Source organism: Centropristis striata, chromosome 14, assembly GCF_030273125.1.
Source record: "Centropristis striata isolate RG_2023a ecotype Rhode Island chromosome 14, C.striata_1.0, whole genome shotgun sequence".
Taxonomy (NCBI): domain Eukaryota; kingdom Metazoa; phylum Chordata; class Actinopteri; order Perciformes; family Serranidae; genus Centropristis; species Centropristis striata.
This window is the reverse complement of record NC_081530.1, coordinates 14,043,204-14,066,685: the sequence shown is the minus strand read 5'-3', so window position 1 is coordinate 14,066,685 and position 23,482 is coordinate 14,043,204. Positions and strand designations below refer to the sequence as shown.

At 40.3% G+C, this 23,482-nt stretch overlaps 1 protein-coding gene across 1 annotated transcript; it reads left to right on the top strand.

Annotated features, from left to right (window-relative positions):
• Window positions 1-1,558: 1,558 nt before the first annotated feature.
• Window positions 1,559-22,916, top strand: ptp4a2b (protein tyrosine phosphatase 4A2b). The gene is made up of 7 exons (XM_059349955.1): window positions 1,559-1,680; window positions 16,332-16,623; window positions 16,960-17,068; window positions 17,156-17,248; window positions 17,342-17,472; window positions 20,458-20,532; window positions 21,652-22,916. Exons 2-7 carry the CDS (start codon window positions 16,619-16,621, stop codon window positions 21,761-21,763), a joined length of 525 nt encoding a protein of 174 aa, XP_059205938.1. The 5' UTR covers window positions 1,559-1,680; window positions 16,332-16,618; the 3' UTR covers window positions 21,764-22,916.
• Window positions 22,917-23,482: the final 566 nt, after the last annotated feature.

Here is a 23,482-nt window from a genome sequence, read left to right as displayed (position 1 = left end):
GTGTCAGGGTCCCTTCTTTCTGTCTACTGTATCTGCATGTCCACATTATCAAGAAAATGTAAAATCAGTGGAACACATAGGAGTCACTGCCACATCTCCAATATTCATAGCAGTACTACGCTATGTAGTAGTAGTAGTAGTAGTGGTAGTAGGAAATTTGGTGAGAACATTTGCTGCAGGTAAAGGAATGAACACTAGAGGGAGATCTACAATATAGCAAAACTGCATATCAGGCCTCTAGATTTGAAAGATCCTTGTCTGGTCTGCCAGTAAGCTCAGAGCCACACTGATAAGAATTTGATCATAAGTTCAGATCACTTAGATAAGATGTGGCTTAGTCAGTTAGTCGACTTGGCATGTCCCATAGCTGCATATAACACTAAAAGAGTTGTCTTAAAATGAGAATATATAAACATTATACATATTTTACTTCGTTTAGATGCGAGAGAGAGAAAAGCACAGACACAACAGTCCTAGTGCATAATCTTAGGGGGAATTAGGAACAGAGGTATCTGACCTTGTTATCAACTACAGTCTGTCTGAAATATATGGAAATACATCATAAACATATTTTTGTGACTATAGACACACTGATAAATAAACGTTTGATTAATACCAATACGTTGGCCCTATCCACATGTGGCCCCCATAGACTTTCTGATGGCAATGGAGCTAATTGAGACATGATTTTAGATACATTACATAAAATTCATGTTGCAAAACAACTCGTGAGGGCAGGCATAATATTGTGCGGTTATTTTCTGGAACTGTCGTCACCATGGTGAGCTGTCATCATGCACCCGGATTCTTCTTACGTCGCACTGACGCCAGACCCTCCAGCTGCGTTCGCGTGATCCCGGTGAACTCGTTCTTCTAGTTTTCAAGAATTTGACTTGATGTGCACACGTGTTCTTGTAGCTGCTGCTATTATTTGCTAATTATTTGCTACAATAAAATAAAATACATATAAAGCAGTCTAAATGTTGTTTTCAATAAGGAGGATTCGAATTAGTTGGAACTGTTCATTTCAGTGGGAACAAGATTTTCAAGATATCACATCATTTAGCGCCTTTGTTATTGTTAGAATTTTTAGAGATGTTAAGTACAATTTGAATTAATTCATGAAGACAATACGTTTGGGGGATGATTTCATAACTCTATTCTTGTGGATGAACCATTTTGCTAAACAAAGGATAACGTTGCAACATAGTTCATCGTTTTTGTTTTGCAAAAGCATATCGAAAGTGACATCGTCTCTAGAGATAGCAACTGGAAATAATATGATTTTTTGTTTAATCCAACTGTGAATGTTGACCCAGAATGTTTGTATCACATCACATGAGAAGAAGACACGGTCCGTGGTTTCAATGTCATTTTCAAAGAATGTGCATAAATTGTCATTGATATTAAAGCGTAGTCTAAGTAATTCTTTAGAGGGATAAATGTCGTTCATTGTTGACTTGCGGTTAACTAAGGCTGCCTCGTAAATAATATTTCCGATAGACCATGAAGGTGTCCCACGGACTGAGGAGGCTCCTCCCCAACAACAGTTCCCGACCTCCGACGAGAATTCAAGCTGCCACATTGAAGAGGAACAAAAAGGCGACCTGGCAGCGGTTTCTACACTCCCTCCACTTTCTCCGGCGTAGTCACGGGATTTCAATGTTTAGCCTGCTCTTTGTAAGTACCAAATAAACCGAATAACTATAACTGACCCATCGGAACTTGTCTCTCATATGATCGTACACGACCGCAACAACACAGATCCGCAAGAGCCTGATTAAAAGTTGGGCTACATATTGTTGGATAATTAGCACAACACAAGGGAGCTAAACTAAGTTACACCAGTGTGTAGCCACGTTAACGTTAGCTCGCAGAGCAAAGCTTAAACGTCTTAAATATTGGCTAGGTACACTAATCAAAATGGTGTTAACATATATTAAATCAGCCCTCGTTGTTTTGCCAAACGTTCTTACCCAGCCTAAAGTTAGTTAACTATAATATAGTAAGTCTTGAGTCTATCTCTGGACTGGTTGCCAAACGTTGCTGGGAAAAGCAAAGTGACGGAGCTGAGCTAGCCTGCTAGCTAATGTTGCTACGTTAGCTTGCTATCAGGGCTGAGGCTATTTCCTAGAAAAACAACAAGAAAAATGTTAAACTTATTGCCATTATCAGCCTGTGTCCACTGGGTTTTATTTATATTTTGAATTACGGTACGTTATGTGTTGTATGGCGCTATGTTATTGTCCAAACTGAACGTCACCCGTCATTTTATTAAATAAGGGCTAATGCTATCATTAGCTGTACAATGAGCTCTTGGTCTAACAGAAAAGGTAGCTTTTATCTTGGACTTAACCGGAGTCCTGGTGTTCACGACAGAAGCACCGTTTAGAAGTTTGAAATATAACCAGTGGTTGTGATTTCCAGTATTTTCGGCTTCTCTTCTCTCTTCTCAGACGTCGGTAGTAGTGAGAAGCCTGGCTGAAGGTTTACATACATGGCGACTCGGCTAGCTGCCTTCCGCCCTTTTGTGACAATTCTTGACCCAGAGCATGGTTGACCAATATATTTGAGGCCTCATGCCAAGCCAACATTTTAATAACAAAACCACTTGGTCGACAACTCGACGTTTCCTGTCTGCATTGTCGTGTCTTGGTTGGTATTGGCAAACTGCTGTCTTTATTGTGAACCAGCCGGTTTGACTCAGTAAATTCGTTAGCCTTTCATGTGAAAATGTAGCTAGCACTGAGGTTATGTGGGTCTATAATTTAGCCATGTCTGGTTTCTCAAAACAGAAAGCACCCAACCATTTAGCCATGTTGGATGAAGTGAAATGAGGAAATGCACTTGGGGAGGAAGTTGACTAGAGCAGCTGTGACACTAAAGGCCGCAGCACATTCCCATGCCTCTCAGTTTTCAATTTATGACCTTCCTATGGTTTCAGTCTCCGCTCTGTAATAAATTCTAGTGGGTAGCTAATACAAATGAATAGCTTTGAACACTCCTACAAACTTGGGTGGATGAGTCAATGAGTAACCGGTGTAACAGGTAAGCTAATTACATTCCTGCTTATGAGTCACTGCAAGGTGACCTAATTTGCCTGCAGATTGTACATAAGATGATATATTTGAGGGCATGGCAATGTATAGTAAAAGTAGCAAGAGATTCCTGTTATAACTCTTACGGTTGCAAATCGCATAATCGTACCACTTTGACTAATGCTTTTAACAAATAGACTCACTTAATAAAAAGACGAGGATTTCACAACAGAACAGCTGGGAGTCTTAATGCTCTATTCACATTTTATAGTGGAAGTAGGTCACCCATACTGGTGACCTGCTTTATGTTATAGCTAATTGACACATGATGCACAGTTGAATCTAGAAATAGCATAACTCCTCTCAGTCCACTCCAGCCTGCAGCGACAGGCAGGCCTATACAGTGGAAAGTCCTCATTTGTGAGATGCCACACTTCAAGTCAAACTCCCATTACCTCATTTTGTGCATGTTTGTAAACTACAAAACTGCAAGGATAACCCTGCTGCATTGTTGTCAGACTTGTATGAAACGTTTCTTCATTTTGCATTGTTGTGTTTCTTTTACAAATCATTTGGTCAAAGGTGGTTCCGCTATACAGGCGGTATAAAGAAGGCAATGTGACAAGTGGGGAAGTTCTCAGCCTTGGTTACAGTAACCGAGAAAGGCGAGCCCAGTGTACAGTAACATGACACCGACTTACCGGAGAGGTTACTGGGGGAGAAGAACACCTATGTTGTAGCCTGCTGGCATTCAGCCCAGCTAGCTACAGGGTGGTTGTGAGTGTTGAAAGGTGGGGTTGAAGAAGTCCGTTCCACTGACTGGGTTAACAGATTTGGACAGTTTAAAATCTAGGTATGCCCCTGGGTGTCTGGCTGTGGTGAGAATGGAACACAAGCTTTGGTTTTACTATGTGTTAGCTTGCTAAGATCCCTGGCTCCTGAGCAATTTTGTTGTTTTGAAATCAGCCCAAAGTGGAAAGCTAGGATTAGATGCCCACACCTTTTTTTTTTTTTCTCATTTCCAGCATTTTAGTGAAAAGCCATATATAATAATGCATTAGTAGCCATGGGCACCTTGTGTGTTTCTTGTGCTGTGTGTTGGTTAATGAATCACGCCCTGGTCGGCACGGTATTCGTTTACTGTTGTTGCCACAGTGCTGGGATAAAGCAAAGGCACTGGCTCTGTCGCACTGGCACTGTCTGACAGATTGACAACTCTTCTTGATGCTGCTGTAAGGCTGCCCACTGAAACTATAGCAACAGGTAGGAATAGGATCATCCTTTTGTTATTTGTGTTTACAGCTACCTTGTCAAGCTACGGCTGCCTGAGTTGCAGATAGCAGGGGGAAAACACTGTCCTTTGCCGAAACATGCTATAGTAAAGCGTGATGTTATTGTTATTAGAGCTGTTGTTTGTAGGCATATGTAGCTGCTCACCTTTACTGATCCAGAAAGTGTTCTAGTTTTGAAGCAACCTATATTCTAGAAAATGCTGGGTTACTGCACGTAAACAAGCTTGCTGTGTTTTGCTATTGCCTAGGCACTGTTATGCTTCTCACTGGAGCTGGGCTTTTTCTTCATTTCCTTAAGCAGCTTATTAAACGCATGAAATGTGTGACTACCTCTCACAACAGGGCCTCAAAGTAATTCACTGTGGCCATAATTTGTAAAAGATGGATTTTCTACTTGGAGCTGATTTAAGATCAGAGTACATTTGATCACCCTGGCCCCCTACTGCGTCTTCAGATTTGCTTTGTGAATGTTTAAAGAGAGCACCATTACTCTTCTCTGATCTCTTCACAAGGGACACCAAAATTCCCTCCAGGAGCACTTGTTGCTACTGCTGAGATAATCGTTGGTATGGCAACAGGCATCCCCTGATGCTGCTGTCAGAAGGCCAACTTAGTTTCCAAATGTCAGAAGAATTGATGTCACAGTGGGACTCTGCACCTCTCGGCAAAAATGTGAGCTGACATTCTCCTGTCTGTTGCTGAGTGTTGGACTGAAACTTAATTCTATTTTAGATTAGAAAAATAACTATGATTTAAGTAATTTAAGTAAAACACCCTGTGTTTTCAGCCCTAGTAATTGTATCCTACATTGACTGTGGTATATATTTCTGACATCTTAACATTTAAATGAACGTTCAGTCCAAACGCACATGCACACAACAACCTTTTATGTCTATATAACTGGTTTAGCTCCACAGGAAGTGGCTGTCACTTGTTTGTCAGAATGGATGTAATTGTGAACACCTTGTATTGTGATTGACTAATCACCTGCAATCTTTTTTCCACCTGCTTATTTCTTGTTATGACAGTTTAAGTGTTCACCATCCATGCCTTGATGTTTTCGCAAACAGGTTGAGGTGTAGCTCAGTGCTGTGATGAATTTGAATCCGTCTAGGCTGGGAGATGTCACCCTGGAGCCGATTTAAGGATTGCGACATGAGATTATGACTTATCAAAGGAGCTCAGAGGTGGCTGAATATAGTCCCTTGGCCCATATTTGAGAAGAGAACTTAATTAAAATAGAATAGAAAACTTAACTGCCCTGTCTGGAGAGGATACAAAGGTATTGATCAGTCGTGATGCATGTAGACAGATATGTTAGAAGCACATTACAACACACAACTAAAAATATGGCCTTTTTTTCAAGCATTTGTAGGCTGGTGAAAAAGGGATACTTCACAAGTGGTATCTTCATTCTGATGTTGCAATGAAGTTTATTATTGCAACATAATATCCGTGGTTGTTCTGAATGGATGAGTTTCAGCAGTCATTTAGTGATCCATTGAAACATTAGGAAAATGTTCAAACAACTGAGGCTCAAACAGGTTAGTGTTTCAATCACTTGGACTCCAACTAGGGATGTCCCAGTGAAGTTTTTTATTTATCTTTACCTCCACCAAGGAGGTTGTGTTTTCGGTTTGGTTTTTCTTTCGCAGCAGGAAAACTACTGGCCTGATATTATAAAACTTGATGGAAGGGTGAAGCATGGCCCAAGGAAGAACTCATTAACGTTTGGAGCGGATCTGAACCACAGGGCGATTGTCAGATATGGCATTTGTGTTGCTTTCGTGCTGTGTGAGATATAATATAATGTAAATAATCCGAAAAAATAGTTGTCTATCATATTTCATGGCTCATCCGATTAGTTTCCTTTGCCCTTTGTTGTCATGTGTTCTCATGAATTTGTATGTATGATTTCTTCCAAAAGCTTATGCAATTAAGTTTGTACAATATCCTACAAATTATTTGTTTTTTGGTAACGCACCGTTATGAAACTTAGTTGAGACAACCAAAGAATTTGTTTACGTGAGGGGGAAAAACAGGATTGAGCCTAAAATGACTACTTAGGTACAAGACTACTGGACAACGCACGAAGGAAATGGGACCATTCAAGGAGCAATACCTTTGGTCTTGGCGGAGGTTTGAGCTCTCTTGAGTGGCATTCTAAGTTTTTAAATATGTAATCTGGATGTAATCAAATTGTTTCATACTAGATACTTTCTCTAGGCATAGGATTAAATGGATGATCTGCTTTGTACTCGTGTCTCTTTAAGTTGTGGGCTTATTGTCATTAGCCTCTATCATGCAGGTGTTTAATTTTGTAAAAAGTGTAATTAAAAGTGCAACTAGGCCACAGTGAGGACAGAACAGGCCTTTGTTTGGATATGTTTTTCTCTTTTCATTTCCATTTCTAAGGTACTGAGCTCTGGTCTCTTTCAGTCCCCCCCCCCCCCCCCCAAGCGCTATCAGAGGCCTTTCATCGTCACACTGTTTATCTGTGCTCACTCAGAGGCTGCAAAGCTGTGTGATAAGTGGGCTTTGCCATGTGCGAGTGCGTGCGTACGAGATGCTCGCCTGTTCATGGAAATAAGGGGGTTTCATATTCTCTCACCTCCCCTCTCCAGCCCCGTTTATAGACGCAAGTAGCCTGAGCAACAAGTACTCTGCGGGAAGATTAGCTCTTGTCCTCTGGGAGCAGAGAAGAGGTAACCTGTTGTGCCGAATAGGGGACAGAATGAAAATGTCCATTTACCAAAGTGTCAACAACATTTAGATGGGCAATAAAACAACAACTGCCATCGTAATTGTTTTCATCAGTCTGAACTTTTTGCCTTTTCAGTTAATCATTGTCTTATTTATTTATTTAATTTTTTTTTACAGAAAAATGGACAGAGACAGTAAATATGGGCTTGGCAAATCACTAAAAGCTAATAACAAAGGAAATGTAATGTACACTGTGAAGGTGCACACCCATTCACAATAACATAACATAACATAACATACTGAGATACTGTAGATGAAGAAAACAGTAAACAACAAGTTCATCTAATCAAGAAGTGAACATCATAGCAGCATTTCACACTCGCTATCTTGAAGACATGTTTTAGCGGTCTCTGCTCTGACCGACCACAGAACAGGACTTTGTATAATTCACAGATGGCATGTTTTAAGACATAAAAGAAATGTGGCAAAATGTTATAGAAAAATACCAACCATACTGAAGCTCAATGAAAACCGTGCCATGGATGCAATATTGTCTATTTGTTAGACAATAGGAAGGGTTTTCTGAATGAAATGATCTCTGACAATTGTAATCTGCTGTAGCAAAATAAAAGTTAATTCCGTGAATTGGCCAAACAGTCTTGACTTATGTGTAGTTACCTTGACCAAATGGTTTCTCGAGAATAAAAACACCACTGTTGACTGTGATGTTTTGAATATAAGCAAGTGGACTGTTTTTTATTGTTTATACGGACCAAAAGAGTCATGGGTCATTAATAGGGAAGCGATCTAGCATTTAAGCTGCCAGTAATCTTGAAAGCATATCAATATTTTAAGGTTGTCAACATAAAAGCTCAGCGACGGTACCTCAGAGTCGAAGTTATTCTCGTTAGGGTGTCATGTTTGATAATAGTATGTCTTTATTTACAGTCATACGCTCACCAACCGTTTATTTTAAGAAGTTTGGTCTGGTTTTTTTTACTTGAGATTTGCCTATAACAAATTACTTCTAAAATTAATCAGTTTTACCCTACAACCATATTATTATCATCCACACTGCAGTAAAATGTTCCTGTTGTGTCAGTGGGCATTTTAATGCTTAGCCATTTGTCAGTACAGTTACCATTGATGCTTCTCTCCTTTATTCCATGTCATTTCCTCAGACTTTCACTATTTGTTGAACAGATTAATGTGTGTGAGCGAGTGGAGGTGAGATCTATAAACCCTTCGAGAAGTTTGCCATTGCTGAAGGACTTTTACTTGTAGGCAATCCCGAAGTGGGGATTTTAATACATCTGTTGGGTTGGAGTGTTGTATTCATGGAGGGACATTCTGTACCCCCAACATTATTTCTAGGCTTGATCAAACAAAGTCCACCCACATACAGGCTATAACAGGAGGCAGGTTTTTTTTCGTATACAAGCCAGTGCAAAGGCATAGTCTTAATAAGGTTTTATCTTATTGTTGCCATTTTGGTTTTCATCTGGTCAACAATACAAGACATTTGTGTTATTAATTGTCATAATCTGACCCTAACCCCCTATGGATTTCAGGTTTTAAAGGTATTACCCAAGCACATTGTTAAATGTTTGTGGCTCTATTACCACATTTAAATTTGACTGCAAGTACTATGCTGTCTTGCACAACAGAGATGTCGTGTATTGTGGTTTTCTTCCGAGTCCATTTTCAAGTACTACTTACCCAATGTAGGGAGCATGTATACCGTAGGGGTCTGCGGTAACTGCTCTGTGAAAAACACAGGTTTATTATATTTAAAACTGAGACGACCACAGGTCTGAGTCAGACTGTCTGTGCATGGTTCTGTCTTGACACAGGTAAACACAGACGCATTGGTTGTGACTCATGTCCCAATTATAAGGCTCTGATTAGGTGACTGTCCAAAGGGCTGGTAGCCTATTATTTTGCTCATATTCACTGACTCTCTGATTTTTTTTTTGCTGTGCTGCTTTTGTCCAGTCATTCATTAGAGTTTGGCTTATGGAAAATAGTATATACTTTTGTCCATGGTTGATAGCTTACAGTCAACCATTGAGCCCATCATCACCATTTGTATCTAAAGCCTACCCGAGGGCTAGCAAGTTCGTAAAATGCTTAAATATGAAAAACATAATGTAATGTATACTTCCTAACCAAATCAAGCGGCAGCCCGAATAATGAGAATGCACGTAGAACATATTTAGTGAATACCAATGTTGTGTTACATCAGAATCCAGTCCCTGTTGCAAGTTGCCGCCATATACATTTCTTTAAGAAGTGCAAACTACTACACTACTTCCCTTAATTTGATAATCGACCTTTATCATTCCAACCCTTCCCTGCCCTCAAGGCTAGTGAAGTAAAGGTGCTGTTCTCAGGAAAGTTTTGAATGGTACCAGTTCTTCCCCGCTCCATGCCTACATTCTCAGAAACCCATGGGTGGGCATGTTATCAGAATTCAGTCCGCAAAGCATGAGGCCACCACACATAATCTACTGACTTGAAGTATCACTTTCACCCCAAGGCTCCTGTTAGCAAACCCCAGGTGTGTGCGGCTTATGGAGGCACAGCAGTAGTTCAGGATTTCTTTTGGAGTTTTGCATATAAGCCTCGATCTCTCAGTGCCGTCTTGTCCCAGCATGCCTGGAGATTTTAGTCTTGTTTGTTACACCAGATAAACTAGTGAGGCTCAGAAAAAGGATTAGAAGCTTAACTAGTGTAGCTTATAGTAGTTTTATGTCTCTGTGTGTGTGTGTGTGTGTGTGTGTGTGTGTGTGTGTGTGTGTGTGTGTGTTTGCTTTCTTGCTTGCCTATCTGTTTGTCTTTGTGTGTTTTCAAGCATGACTGATGGCAAGGGGGAGTTCCGCACACTACTTCCTTTATGTGTGTACTGTTTGCTGAATGGTGCGGTGACCTGTCACCTTACACCACGTTGACAGGCCTCTAAAGTCTTGGACTGTGTCCCGAGAGTCCATAGCATGCTTTTGTCTTCATTGAGCATGGAGTTTATTCTCTTATCATGGGACCCACTAATGGCTTTGAATGTTAGATTAGAAGCATTTTCAGACTTTTCGGACCAAAATACCTGAGTCTTAACCACAGTTTGTTAGGGAGTGTTGTAGTTGAAGGTTTTCTTTCTGATTTGAGAATCCTGACCGATAGGTCAAATATAAGTTTGAAGTTTGAATATAAGTTTGAAGAAGTTGCTAGATCAATTTATCAATTATCAATTTATCAATTATCAATTTATCAATTGATCTAGCAACAGACGAGCATAGCAAGAAAGTATGTCAACTTCATAAAACTTATAAACATTATAAACTTTTTGAAAACTTTTTATTATATCTTACTTGGTTCCCATGTACATGCAAAAAGATGCAACGGCACCTTCACACTATGTTTATGCTCTTGGAAGCATAAACATCCATGATCTTGATCCATGGAAACAAACGGAAACTAATGTCATTGCAGTTTAAAAGTTTTCCTGTAGTTTGATGCTGTATAGGACAGATCACTTCTTATATATAGGTATAGTGTCTGCAGCAGTTGTGTCCTTCTTGTTTGAAGATGGACTCGGAGAGCCAGAGCTCTCTGTAAGTGTCGTAGACTCCCACACCCAAGTGTGACACAAGCTTTCACACTTGACCAAATGTACTCTGCGAAAATGCCCTAAGATCAGGCAAAACTTCTCCAATTGGCGCAAGTGCGAAAAACACCCTAAAAGTAGACAAAAGTAGTCATTTTTGCTATAAAGTTGGCCCCTGCCCAATGATCCCTGTCACGAAGTCACTGAGCTATCCAAACGAGCTGTTGATCCTTCTTCTTGTGTCCCAGCACTTATTTGAAATGGATGAAAAGTAGTTTCTTCATCTCTTTTTGGCATGGTTGTTGAGAACACACAGATAGGTGGAGAACAGCTCCAGTTTGAGGTGAGATCCGCCCACCCAGTGTATCAGCAGCATTGACGTCATTGAAAGGAACCAGCTGAACCATCAGGCAGGTGTGATCCTCTGTTTAATCTCAGCCATAGTCACTTGCAGGCTATTGATTCGACTTCTCTTTACTTTTTTTTGCTTCTTTTCGCACTTGTTTATTTTGGCATTTCCATTGTTTTGTCCCCTTGATGATTTTTCTTTACATCTTACCAGCTTTCTTCATGTTGCTATTCCTTTGTCCCTGTCCTCCTTGACATTTCCAAGAATATCTGTTATCTTTTATTTGGCATTCACAGAGGCCACAGAAATGAAGACATGCCCATGTGACATTTGGTCCATTTCTTTTCCCAATGACTGATGATTTCTTTGATTTTGATTGTGACTTTCAATTGTTTCTGCCTGATTTTCCTTTCAGATCACTGCTACCTATATGAGAAACTAGAATGAAGTACTTCCTTGTCACCTTGTTTTTATGTATGTGTGTATTTGTTTATGAAAAGTGTGCAGTGTAGTGAATGAGACACGAAAAGGAGAAGTGGGTGCAAGCAGGTTGTTCATGTGGGGGTAGAGTGTCAGTGCCTTTATCTTTCTCGTGCTGTCCAAGCTGCTCTCACCCTAAGGAGAGCACGGCTTTCATCCTCCTCCCCTCACTTTCCATCCTGCCATGGATGACAGGCGCTCCCCCTGCTTCTTGACTCTGCTCCCACACAGCTAAGTAGCCCTCCAGCTGCTTCAAGGCAGTACAGTCTGGTCATGCCCAGTCTGTCTCCAGACAAAACACCAGCAAGACTCAGGCGCAACCTCAGACCACTAGACAGGGTGCATGTAATACTAACATCTTTCACAAGGGGGGACAGAGATGGACTCAGACATTCCACATTTTGTGTAAAAAGTCTGACGTTTTGCCACCATGTCCTTCCAGTGTGTATATTCTATGTCCAGACATTTCGGCGCATTTGCTTGTGTGTTTTTCTTTCTAATTTTAGAAGAGAAAAAACCCACCCCCACCCCCCTCGCCCCTTGTGGCAAATGTATTGCCCCAGCCAGCTTGTGACTATCTACACTGTGTACATGGTGTACATAGTGTATGTATATAGCAGTGGTGGTGTACAAGTGATGAGGCTATCAGGTGTCAGGAAGAGCTGCCCACAGCCTCAGCCGTACAGTTATGTACTCCCATGGCAGTAAAATCCTTAACAATATTGAAGGCTTTCAATTAGGACTCCCACTCTAACAGTATGCACTTTGGCTGTGATAACTTTACAACTTCCACAGGCACTGCTCCAATTTATTACTGATATTATGAGCTTTGTCAGTGGAAAATGTTAAGTCATATAATCCGCTACTGTTTAAACAGGATAATGAACAGCTGCCTCATCTCCTATGCTCATATCACACTACAATTGAATATATTTCTCATTCAGTTTGCTGTTGATTCTGACATGGCTTCATACTTTGTTACAGACTGATGAATCATCCTAAAATGATGAGTTAGCAGTTGGAGGTAACCCATGCCCCAATTCCCATTCCTTTGCGACTTTATCACCTGTTTAGGTTCTCGTGTCCTTTTCTGTTCTGAGATACCGTGGCCTTATCGGCTAGTACTGCGACTCCCTGCTCTCTCACACTTCCCATCTTACTCTCTCCTTTGTTGGACAAAACAAGCAATTTAAAAATGGTAACTCTCACTGTTTTTAGTAGAGCCAGACAGACATATTAACGGCTGATTTTGGTCAATCAATGGACTATCGTTATCAGTGTATATGTGCCGTTACAAAAACTTTCTTACACAATATAGAATGCAGAAAACTTTGCTTGGTGTGATTTAGAAATGGTGCTAGCAATTATGTTTTTTTTAGCTATTTATTTAATTCCTACTTATTCTTTATCTCTCAGTCATCATTACAGAATTGGCTAACAGTTTAAGTATTAAAATAATTGTCAGTTGCAGCTGCAAATGACTTTCTGATTTGGCATACATTGCACTGTTCATGTTGAGAACAGTAAAGTAATGGCATATCACCCATTTACTTTCGATACAGCTGGAGGTTGTCAAGTCTACAATTTAAAGAGGGTTTTTTTTGTATACACTTCTTCTGTTTCCTGTGTGGTTAAACATGTTTTTGCTTCTACAAACAGATTGGGTGTCTGTGTTTGTTTTGTCCTTCCTGCATCTGTGCAGTGTGTAACTGCAGAACCAGTTTGCAAATTTCAGAGTGATTTGCATGTGTTTCCCAGCAGCGCCAGCCTGATGTTGCCACAATTTACTCACTTCTCTGTTGAAGAGCTTTATCAAGACTGAGGCCCAGTGTTCAGTAGTCTCCAGTTGTTGTTTTTTTTTTAAAAATAACTAACTCAATGGACAATTTATGAAGAGTTCTCCAGTAAGCTAGACATACATCTTGGCACGTGTATTGTCTTCGCCAGATAAGTGTCAGTGCAAGAATGTATAGGCCTGGGACGATAACAAATTTTGCTGGACGATATATTGTCCCACAAATGATTGCCGATAAACGATATTATTGTCAACATGATAATATATCATAATAATGCACACCCTTTCAAATACAATACACTTTTATTTCTCAGTGTTTTTTACCATTGTAATTGTAATTTTAAGAACGTTTAAATATCCTAAATAAATAAAACATTTTTTTTTTAAAAGGGCAGCATTTATTTTGCGATGTAGCAAACTCCACTTTCTGTGAGCGCACAGCGTTTATATTTACTTTGTCGACCAGTGTTGACTGTCGGGACGAAGGCTCTGCATCTCCAGGTGCAGTTTTTTTCCCCAGCTGGGAAAACTGGGTCGGGTGGTTCTGCTTTAGATGGGCATGCAAGTTTGTTGTGGTGGCTTTTTTTGTTGCCACCACTTTTGAACAAATTCGGCATACAGGCTCGTCCGTGTGTTGATGGGCTCACCTTTTTCATTCGGTTTGAAACCGACATATTCCCACACCGGGGCTGTGGCATTTGGCTTTGCAATCATCTTTTTTCCTCGCGTTGCTCCGCACGAGGCTCACCTGCTGCACTCTGTGTGTAGCCAATGCTAGCGGCCCAGCCTTCCCCACAGAGACAAAGAGACTGAATGACTGACAGGAGGGTTCACTCCGCTCATTCTGCTATGGAACAAAAGCGCCCAGGTGCTGAGATCGAGCACAGAGTGAACCCTCTTGTCATCCAGCCTGCTTGGAGGCAACAGACGAGGAAAACAAACACGCATGCGCATGGCGATATATCGAGGCCGGCAAAATTATTGAGTTCATTTAATTTATCGTGCGATTAATTGATTTATTGATTATCGGCCCAGGCCTAAGAATGTATGACTTCATCATTTTAATTTTGGCGAAGAATTGGCAGCCAATGCTATTGTTGTTGGTCCCATTCACACTGCATGCAGTATAACCGTTATTTAACGACGGCTTCCCTGCTAACCCAGATGTTTTTCAGTTCATGTATACCAGTCTGAACTTTGAAATGGTCTTTTGGTCTGTCTTTTGCTCTATTGGCTGCATTAAAAATGCAGACCGTATGAAGTCACTTCGTGCAACTGGTCAACAATCCACAAGCCAGCTGCTTTTCATCTTTTAGCATAAGCTGTCATTGTGGTGTCCTTGGTGTGTCTGTTGGCTCTTTTGTTTTTCAGTGTTTCCTCCATGTTTCAGCCCCTCCTAAAAGTCCAATCTCCTTGCCACAGGTGAAAAGCACATGTTTACTGCCCGCTCTTGCCCCATGTCCATCTTTTTTCCTTTTCTGGAGCATTAGATGCCAGCAAGCCTTTAAAATCTGGTTACCCATTTTCCAAGCCTCAGTTGTCTGCATGCAGCAATGCCACATTGTGTTTGGTACTGCTCAGAGGCGGTAATTAAAGGCGTCACGGAGGATCCCGGCCATCACGCAAGGAAAAAAGAAAATCAAGGCTGTTTTGAGTGCCCTTGTGGCTGTTGCCAAGTATAAAAGACAGAGGGGAGGAAAGAAATTTATGGTGGAGAGTGGGTTGATGCATTCCCTTGACAGTGGCTCTGTGGTTGGCAGTTAACAGAGAGGATAAGTGACACCGGGGTAGTGGGTAGGAGCAAGACAAAAAGATTAGAGAGTTGGTGTGGTTTCCTTGGATTGTAAAACGGCTCTTTTAAAAAAACTGTACTAGAAATCAGGCAGGTGTGGGTGAATAAAATGGTGTACACAGTCTTCCAGATAAGTTAAATATCCTGAGTGAATCGTGACTGTCTGATTGAAATCGGAATGGAGAGAGAGTCCGTAAGAGCACAGCGAGTCTTGTGTCAGTCTCAAGAAGGTGAAAAGAGGGAGCGTGGGACTGAAATGCTGGGGCTGTTTGAAGCTTTGCCCACCCTGCAATCCTCACCTTGTGACTACTGCCTGTGACACGGTGCTGAAGTCCAAGCCCTTTCTCTCAATTTCCCGCCCACCACTTGTGTGTGTACGTAGTCGGTGTAGTGATAGCCAGCTCTCGTCATCCCACTTTCCCTCTACTCTACTCTACCCGCCCCTCCCCTTCCTACCTCCTATGCTCTGAGACGGTTCCAGCCAGTTTGTGGCGGCTGGGTTTAGACTGTCAAGGACTTGGCGCAGCTTTACTGACTGCTCCATGGCTAGTTACAAACCAGACATTACCTGTTCTGTAAGGTGTGCGTGCGTGCGTGCGTGCGTGCGTGCGTGCGTGCGTGCGTGCGTGCGTGCGTGCTCATACTGAGTGCATTATTAGTTTCCATTTTGGTGACAGGTGGTGAATTGGCAGGGTGATGTAATGCAAAGGTGCAGTGAGTTCACAGCAGAGGCATAACTAGGGCTAGAAGGTAAATACGTTCATGACGGTACATTGTGTTTTTGCATTTCTAGGCTTTAAATCAGATGTGCAAAAAGCTGTCATTTCAGAACTGCAGAGATCTTATTCAAGTTAAAGACACAACAGTCTTGTCCCATTGTGACAGCTTTGTGCATGTAACAGATTGTGTCAGTTAACCAATAAGACTAAGGTAAATAAAGTTTGCCGAAGGGATTATAGAAATAAAATATGTTGTAAATTATCTAGAACTATATGAGGAAAAATATAGCATTGCTATTTTTCTGCAATTCATTTACTATTTGCCATATTTTTCTGTAAACTTAAGATATAATTGTGCTAAACATAATCACAAACATTACATCATTATTTTCAATTTCCTCCCACAGTTCTAACCATTCAAAGCATGTTTGTTGTTGGTTCACATATCTGTTATAACAGCAGGACATTTGTGTGTTTTTGTTTGGGTTTTCTCAAACAGTGGGCGGCTGTGATGTCGTTATTATCATGTATCTTCACTCTCGTCTTTCTCCTCGCTTGGCAGGCTTTTTGTGTCGACTTGAGCCGTACCTATATGGCGTGTGTGAGCGGAGAATTCTGCCAGGCTCAGCACCTCACCTGCGTGGAGAAGTGAATCGGCCGCCCCCCGAGGGACTACGCTACCCAGAAACCCCCCTGACTGCCAGCCCGCTAGGAACTGCTGACTCATCCAAAGGCCCCCTGGGATACTGCTGGTCCTTGGCCTGACTGCCCTGCCTTGTACCAACCAATACGACAAATCTTTGCTTCCCACTTTCTCCTTGAACAGCCAATCACAAACAGCTCTCCTGAATGGGGTAAACTGATTGGATGACTCCTGGATAGTCTCTCCATCTTTTTTTCTTTTTCTTTTGTTTTTATCCTTTTAAAAAAAATTTTTGGTTTTATATGAATTCATTTTTTACATCCCGGAGTACTGTGGACTAGTTTATCCTTTTTGTTACCCTTTTCTGTGTACATCATCCCATAGTTGAATACCTGTTGTCCTCCTGACCCATTCCTCACCACGTGTTGTCATTTTTATTTATTCTGACCTATTCTGAATACATAAATCTCCTAGCAGTCTTTGCTGACTTCTGAGCCAAAAGTCGCTTTTGTTTTGTAAGAGTATTGTATTGTAATTGTTTTTTAAGCCGTCTCGCCAACATGAACCGCCCCGCTGCAGTCGAGATTGCCTACGAGTGCATGAGGTTCCTCATCACCCACAACCCCACCAATGCCACGCTCAACAAGTTCACCGAGGTATGCCCTCATCCATCTATTGCTATATCTGTATGTATTCATATGCAAGCCCTGTGTCTTAAGGCCTCTCTTTTTTGTATCTTCCAGGACCTGAAAAAGTGTAATGTGAACACACTGGTGAGAGTTTGTGATGCCACCTATGATAAGACTCCAGTAGAGAAGGAGGGGATTCAGGTCCTGGTAAGAGCTGACAAACACACACACATTGCCTTTCTTATTATTAGTTTATCCATTTCTTCTTACACACTGACTCTCTTCTTGTGTCTCCCCTAGGACTGGCCCTTCGATGATGGCGCCCCCCCTCCCACCCAGATTGTGGACGACTGGCTCAAGCTGCTCAACACCAAGTTTCGAGAGGAGCCTGGCTGCTGCATCGCTGTGCACTGTGTGGCGGGACTTGGCCGGTGAGTGGGCGGCTGCATTGTTTTGTCTAGAGATGTCACAATAACTCTAGAGGCAGTGTGGATTGTCTGGATTGTTGTTTAGTCAACTTTTGAACAGCCTCTAGTCTAAGTTAAAGTTCTGGGAGAGCAGTAGGTATCATTAAACTTTTTGCTCGTATATAAGAAATCCAGTGGCAGATATCTTTTGATCCATCTATTTCCAACTGATTATACAGGTCAGTGGCACAATCACAGCAGGCAAATCCAGACATTTTACCTGTAGGTAGGGCTGCACGATTTGGGAAAAAGTGATATTGCGATTGCAATATAATAAAATGAATGGTTTTTATTGCTTGTTAAGGAAAATGCACAGATTACTGAGAACTTTTAAAGTTTTTTAACTTTTAAATGTGTTTTTTTTTTCATCTCATACGTACAAAGGCCATAAAAATCCAAAAAAACAAAAAAAGTACAGTTCTGTTTTCAAAATATAAATAAAAATAATATATTTTCCAAATTAAAGGTATTTTGTAAATATTGTTCCAAATTAAATAAAATAAAAATATTTATATATATATATATATATATATATATATATATATATATATATATATATATATATATATATATATATATAACTATTAATACTGTTGTGCTATTATATGGCTAGAAATTAGTCAGGTTATTTTTAACAACTTTCTGTATACACAAAAAAAAATCCCTTAAAATGCATAAAAATCTATTTAACTTACTAATGGCAAGGTTAAATCTATTTCCAAAATAGAGAACCAGTGATTGATTGAGCTCTACTGCTTTAACGACGTTTGTGCCGTTGTCTGTTGTGATTGCGACCTGATGCTCCTTACGCAGGTCCCATTCAGCCTTTTGCAAGGAATTTTCTGCAAGGAAAATGCTGGTTGTCAGGCGTTTCTTTAGCCACGGCTTTTACTTCCATGCACTCAACAAATTTGTATCAGCGCCTGAAACAGCACAGAGAAAAATACAATGTGTTGCCGTGTGATGTTGCGACTTTTATTTTGCACATCTTGCATCGTACCTATTTATGCTCAATGTAGCTTAATTGGAACCCAAAATATCGGCATATAACAGAAGTTGAGTTTATAACACTGTCCTCCGACTGCTCGTCGCCACCCTCAATTTTCCACATGACCAAACACGGCATGCGTTTAACAGTATTAAAATAGACTGACTTGTTGTCTTTTCATTATGGGCGGGGGTAGTAAGTAGACCGCACACAGGTAGGTTGACGCGTCCATACACTATGTCGAACACACACATTGTTGTTCCGTTAAATAGCTTTTTTTTGCAGTTACACAATCGCAAAAGCTGACATCGCGATTGTGACTACATTAATCATGCAGCCCAATTTGATAGCCAATCACATTTTAACCCATCCCAAAACGATTTAGCTTTTTGTTTACTTATTTGCCTTTACTCACAATGCCAATGCTCAAAATATCGTCTTCATTGCAGAAAAAAAGTGTTGCTTTTCTGCCGCGTGATATTTGCGTTCTGTGTGAAAGTACCCGTAGATAAGACGAAGGAATGTACCAGTGCATGTTTATTGTGAAGAATATCATATATTTTCTGAGATAATAAATTACATCACAGTTATTAATCCAATATAATATAAGTATTGAGCCAGGAGTTTGTATCGGCAAGCAATATTTAATGACTCAATTATGATTGGTAGCAAAAAACATGATCTGGACATCCCTAGAAAGAATGAATTAGGTAAATATTGCAAGTTTATAAATAAGTCTGTTGTTCTCCTATTTACATATCTTCTAGCCTTCCTCTCAACCCTCTCACTCCCGTTAACACTTGTTGCTTCTTCAGTATAGATCACTAAGAACAGACTGGCTTGGCTGGGTGTCAAACTGAAAATACTGCTCTGTACCTGTGCACCTCCCCACTCTCCTGTCTCATTTTGAATATACACTAGCAAGATTCTCCTTTCTTCCTCCTTCTGTTAGTGCTCTGCAAACAGACAATCAGCTGGTTTAAGCTGTCTAATCATTAAACAATCTGGTCCCTCGGCAGACTTGAAAATAAGGGCAATTACATTTGCATGTGATCCGTCTATCGGTCATGAGGTTGCACAGGCGATGCGCAGATATCATGTTCACAGGCGAATGTGACAGTGAGTTACAGACGAGAAGTTATGCCCAGTAACACAAGTGTGAAAACAAAGAAGGCAGAAGCACATGACGTGGGTGAACTGGTGTGAAAAAGTCTTTCCTGACCACAGATGCACAATAAGCCAATCAGTTCTCAATGACTTCCAGCATTTTGCATTGCTGTGGCATTCCAGAGGTTGTATAATTATCAGTATTGGTTAGACTGGCATTTTCTGAATTCATCTCCTCTTCTTTCCTGTCCTGTGTTTACTGCACTCTTCTGGGTTTTCCATAGACTTACAGTCTGATCTGCTTTACGCCAGCCAACATTCTCTATAGCCCCTTAGTGTGGGAGGCTGCAGCAATGTGCCTTGTTGTTGTTGTTTGTCCTTTCTTTAACAATACACTCATCCCTCTTTCCACAATATCACAGTGTTTTTTTCTTCTTCTCGTTTTCTTTCAATCCCTCCTTTCTCACATACTATCCCATGTGAATTTTGTGCGAAAGAAAAGCCACTGAAGGAAATGCTCTGTCAGCACTGAGATCTGACCCGCTAAGTGGTCGGGAAAGTTTTTATATTTATTTTTTTTCTCATCTGGTGAGAAAGGAGAAGGTTGTCTTACTGTAAGTTATCACAGTTTTGTGTGTGTGTGTGAGGGTCAGGGTGTGAGTAGCCCCAGCAGGGCAACAGTGAACTTGTGCACCCCAGTTGATTTCCCAGGCCCCAGGTTCAAACCCCACCCTTCCCCTCCACCATATGGAACCATGTGAACCATGGCATTAAATCTTCTCTTCTCCCTCTCCCCTTTTTTGATTCTCTCACTGCCTCCTTGAACCGGTCCGTTGGATTTCTTTACCTCTCAGAGCTCCAGTCTTGGTGGCCTTAGCCCTCATTGAGAGAGGGATGAAGTATGAGGATGCTGTGCAGTTCATAAGGCAGTAAGTACCCTCACTACTTTTGTACTTTAAGGTTTTAATAAAGATTGAGTCTTAAATCAGTAAATGGTACAATTTGTGTGACTAGAAACTGGCTAATTACCATCAGAGGGCTGTTTATTTCACATGCACCATTACTGTAATTTAAGGTCGTCAATGAGATAAATCAGTAATGCTTTTTTATTTATTTCATTTGTTGTATAAAATGTGTGAATTTGTCTGTGTATGGTAGGCAAGATACTAGAAAGCATAAAATCAGTTTGAGACTGCGACTCAAAACAAAGGTGTCCCGTGTTAAAGGAATAGTTCAACATTTTGGGAATTTGACTTATTCACCTCTTGGCTGAGACTCCAGGAAGTTACTCCTCCCAGCAAAGAAATGCGTCACATAAATCTCAGTAAAATGGCTAATTTTATGTTTTTACTTTGGGATTTGTACAGATTAAACTAACCATATTATTAATTGAGTTTATGATGTCTTTGGACAGAGCTAGGCTAACTGTTTCCCTTGTTTCTAATCTTGGGTGTCCGTTATCTGGTAATAGCTGGGCTCTGACCATGAAAATCTGTAAAAGCTGACATATTTAAATCTCTCTGGTCATTATGTCCGGTGAAAATAATTTCCTCTGAGCTGCAAGCTTCACTGCTATGAAATAAGTAAAATTATCTGAGACAGCAATATGTTATGGTTAGTTATTATTCAATTTTATTTTATCTCTAAAAAGTCCTATAGCGAACGAAAATAATTTGATTTCAAGTTGATAGCAGCATGCTGTGCTGTTATGAGCTAGACAGGCAGCCGCGTCTTTGTCATGATTGGGAGCCGTATTATCAAGATTCGATGGCCAGCAATCTTAAAGGGGTTAAGCTGAGCTAACAGCTTTTAAAAGACGGATATATAAGAATGGTATTGATGAAGCGTGTAACTTATCCTTTGATCAGGACACATGCAAGGACTTTGTTTGATTTTCTCTAATGTGGACGATTTTGACCTGGACTGTTTTGTGTGGGAAAGATCCTAGACCTTTGACTGTGCAAAAGTTCACAGTATAATTTCGATCAGTTTTACAAATATCAATATTTTAATCTTCTGCCTTCCTTTGTTCCTCTGTATTTTCATAGGAAGAGACGTGGAGCCTTCAACTCCAAACAGCTTCTTTACCTCGAGAAATACAGACCCAAAATGCGTCTGCGGTTCAAGGATACCAACAGCCACAACTGCTGTGTGCAGTAGGCTGCCTGTCAGTGCATCTTTCTTATGCGCATCTTGTGGGGAATCTTCCAACAAGTGGAGATTAAAAAAAAATGAAGAGAGTGCTATCAGTAATTATTGTGATGATTTGTTAACACTGAGTCATGGTTAATTGATCAGAGAGCTAGCGAGTGATCGAATGAATGAATCCAGATCTGGGGATCCACCAGCCGAACCAATGAATGGAAGGTCAAAGCACACAGATAGGCCCGCCTCCCGGTTATACTGTTAAAACCACGGGCCAGAATTTTTTCAACTCGAGTCCATCCTGTTTTGTTTTTTATTTCCTTTTTTTATTTTTTCAGATTCAATCATGGGATAACATTTTCCATTTTGTGAATTTTTTTTTACACAAACAAAGGTGATGAAAAAAAAAGATGTAATGTTAAATGATATTCTGATTTTACTTTCCACTAATTATTGATATTATGATTAAGACAGAATAATGTACCTTTTTAAAAACATTTTTTCAACTTTGAACACATATTGTGACTGTCCATTTTGGTATTGGGGTGTTTTTTTTTTTTTGTTTTTTTGCACAAAAACTCAAAGGTTCACCTGAAAATGCAGTAATGTTTTGCTTTTTACCCTTCACTTGCTTAAAGTCACTTTCAGTTTTAGGGGTTCACTCAGTTTGAGTATGTCTGCAATATTTATTCACAAGATATATGTGTGGCAGTTATGAGTTTGGCAGGGGGCAAGGACACTTTGTTATCCAATAGTTTTGTTGTTGTTTTTTATTCTTTTGAGAGCCATGTCTTTTTTTTTTTTTTTTTTTTTTTTTTTTTTTTAAATCATGTTGGAGTGCAATAATCAGTCCACCTCAGATAAGCCCACTGAACCCTGCTGAGCATCTTATACACACACACTTCAGACCACCTCATCCAGGCAGTTAAACAGGAAAAAACATAACAACTGGTACTTCTCCTGTTTTCATTCATCCTCCTTAACGGGGCTACAATAGGACTTCCCTAAATATGCATATTTAAACTCACACACAGAGCCTAAGATTCAATCTGAAAGACAAGGTGGAGAAGAATGAAAATGGTCAGTTTTTTATCATTGTACCCATTTTGAAAACATCCCCTATTCGTATTGGTTCTTTAAAGATAAATAAATTGAAAAAAAAAGCATATGTGTCTTTATTTCTGCTTTAAAGTCTGAATGCTGGTTGTTTTACATGTATTAATAGTTGGTAGCTAAGGATGGAAGAGATGTGCCATATGTAGGCAGGTAGTTGGAGTTAAAGAAATACTTCAACCCCAAAGTGTCCAAATGTGTATCAAATACTCCCCCAGTGTTACCCTTTTATTCTTAAAGAAAACATTTTTTCTCTTGTCACTTTTTTAACAGAGCAGCTGGCAGTCTAGATGAAGTGTGCAGTCATTCACGTATATCAACCAGTAATATTTTGTCTTGAGTGTCAATCAAACAAATTTGCTTTAAAACTTAAAACTGGTGATATTTCATCAAAATGACTTTGTTCTACATATCTCTTAAAATAAACATGCAAGAATGAGATCCTGTAAAACAAAAAACAGTTTGTTTTTTGGTCATTTCTGCTCTCTTGTCCTTTAAGGTGCAGGCCTTGCTAAGTAAAATATGATGGAAGCAAAAAACAAAACCCTCAAACTGCTCAAGTTCAGAGGGTCAAAGGAATACTTCGCCCACAGAATCTGTACATCCTTGTTACCTTGAAAT

Excerpts from the sequence above, each read along its gene's own strand:
- ptp4a2b (XM_059349955.1), top strand. Across the intron at positions 17,069-17,155 it reads CGCTCAACAAGTTCACCGAG|GACCTGAAAAAGTGTAATGT; the intron begins GTATGCCCTCAT and ends TGTATCTTCCAG. Across the intron at positions 20,533-21,651 it reads GCTGTGCAGTTCATAAGGCA|GAAGAGACGTGGAGCCTTCA; the intron begins GTAAGTACCCTC and ends GTATTTTCATAG.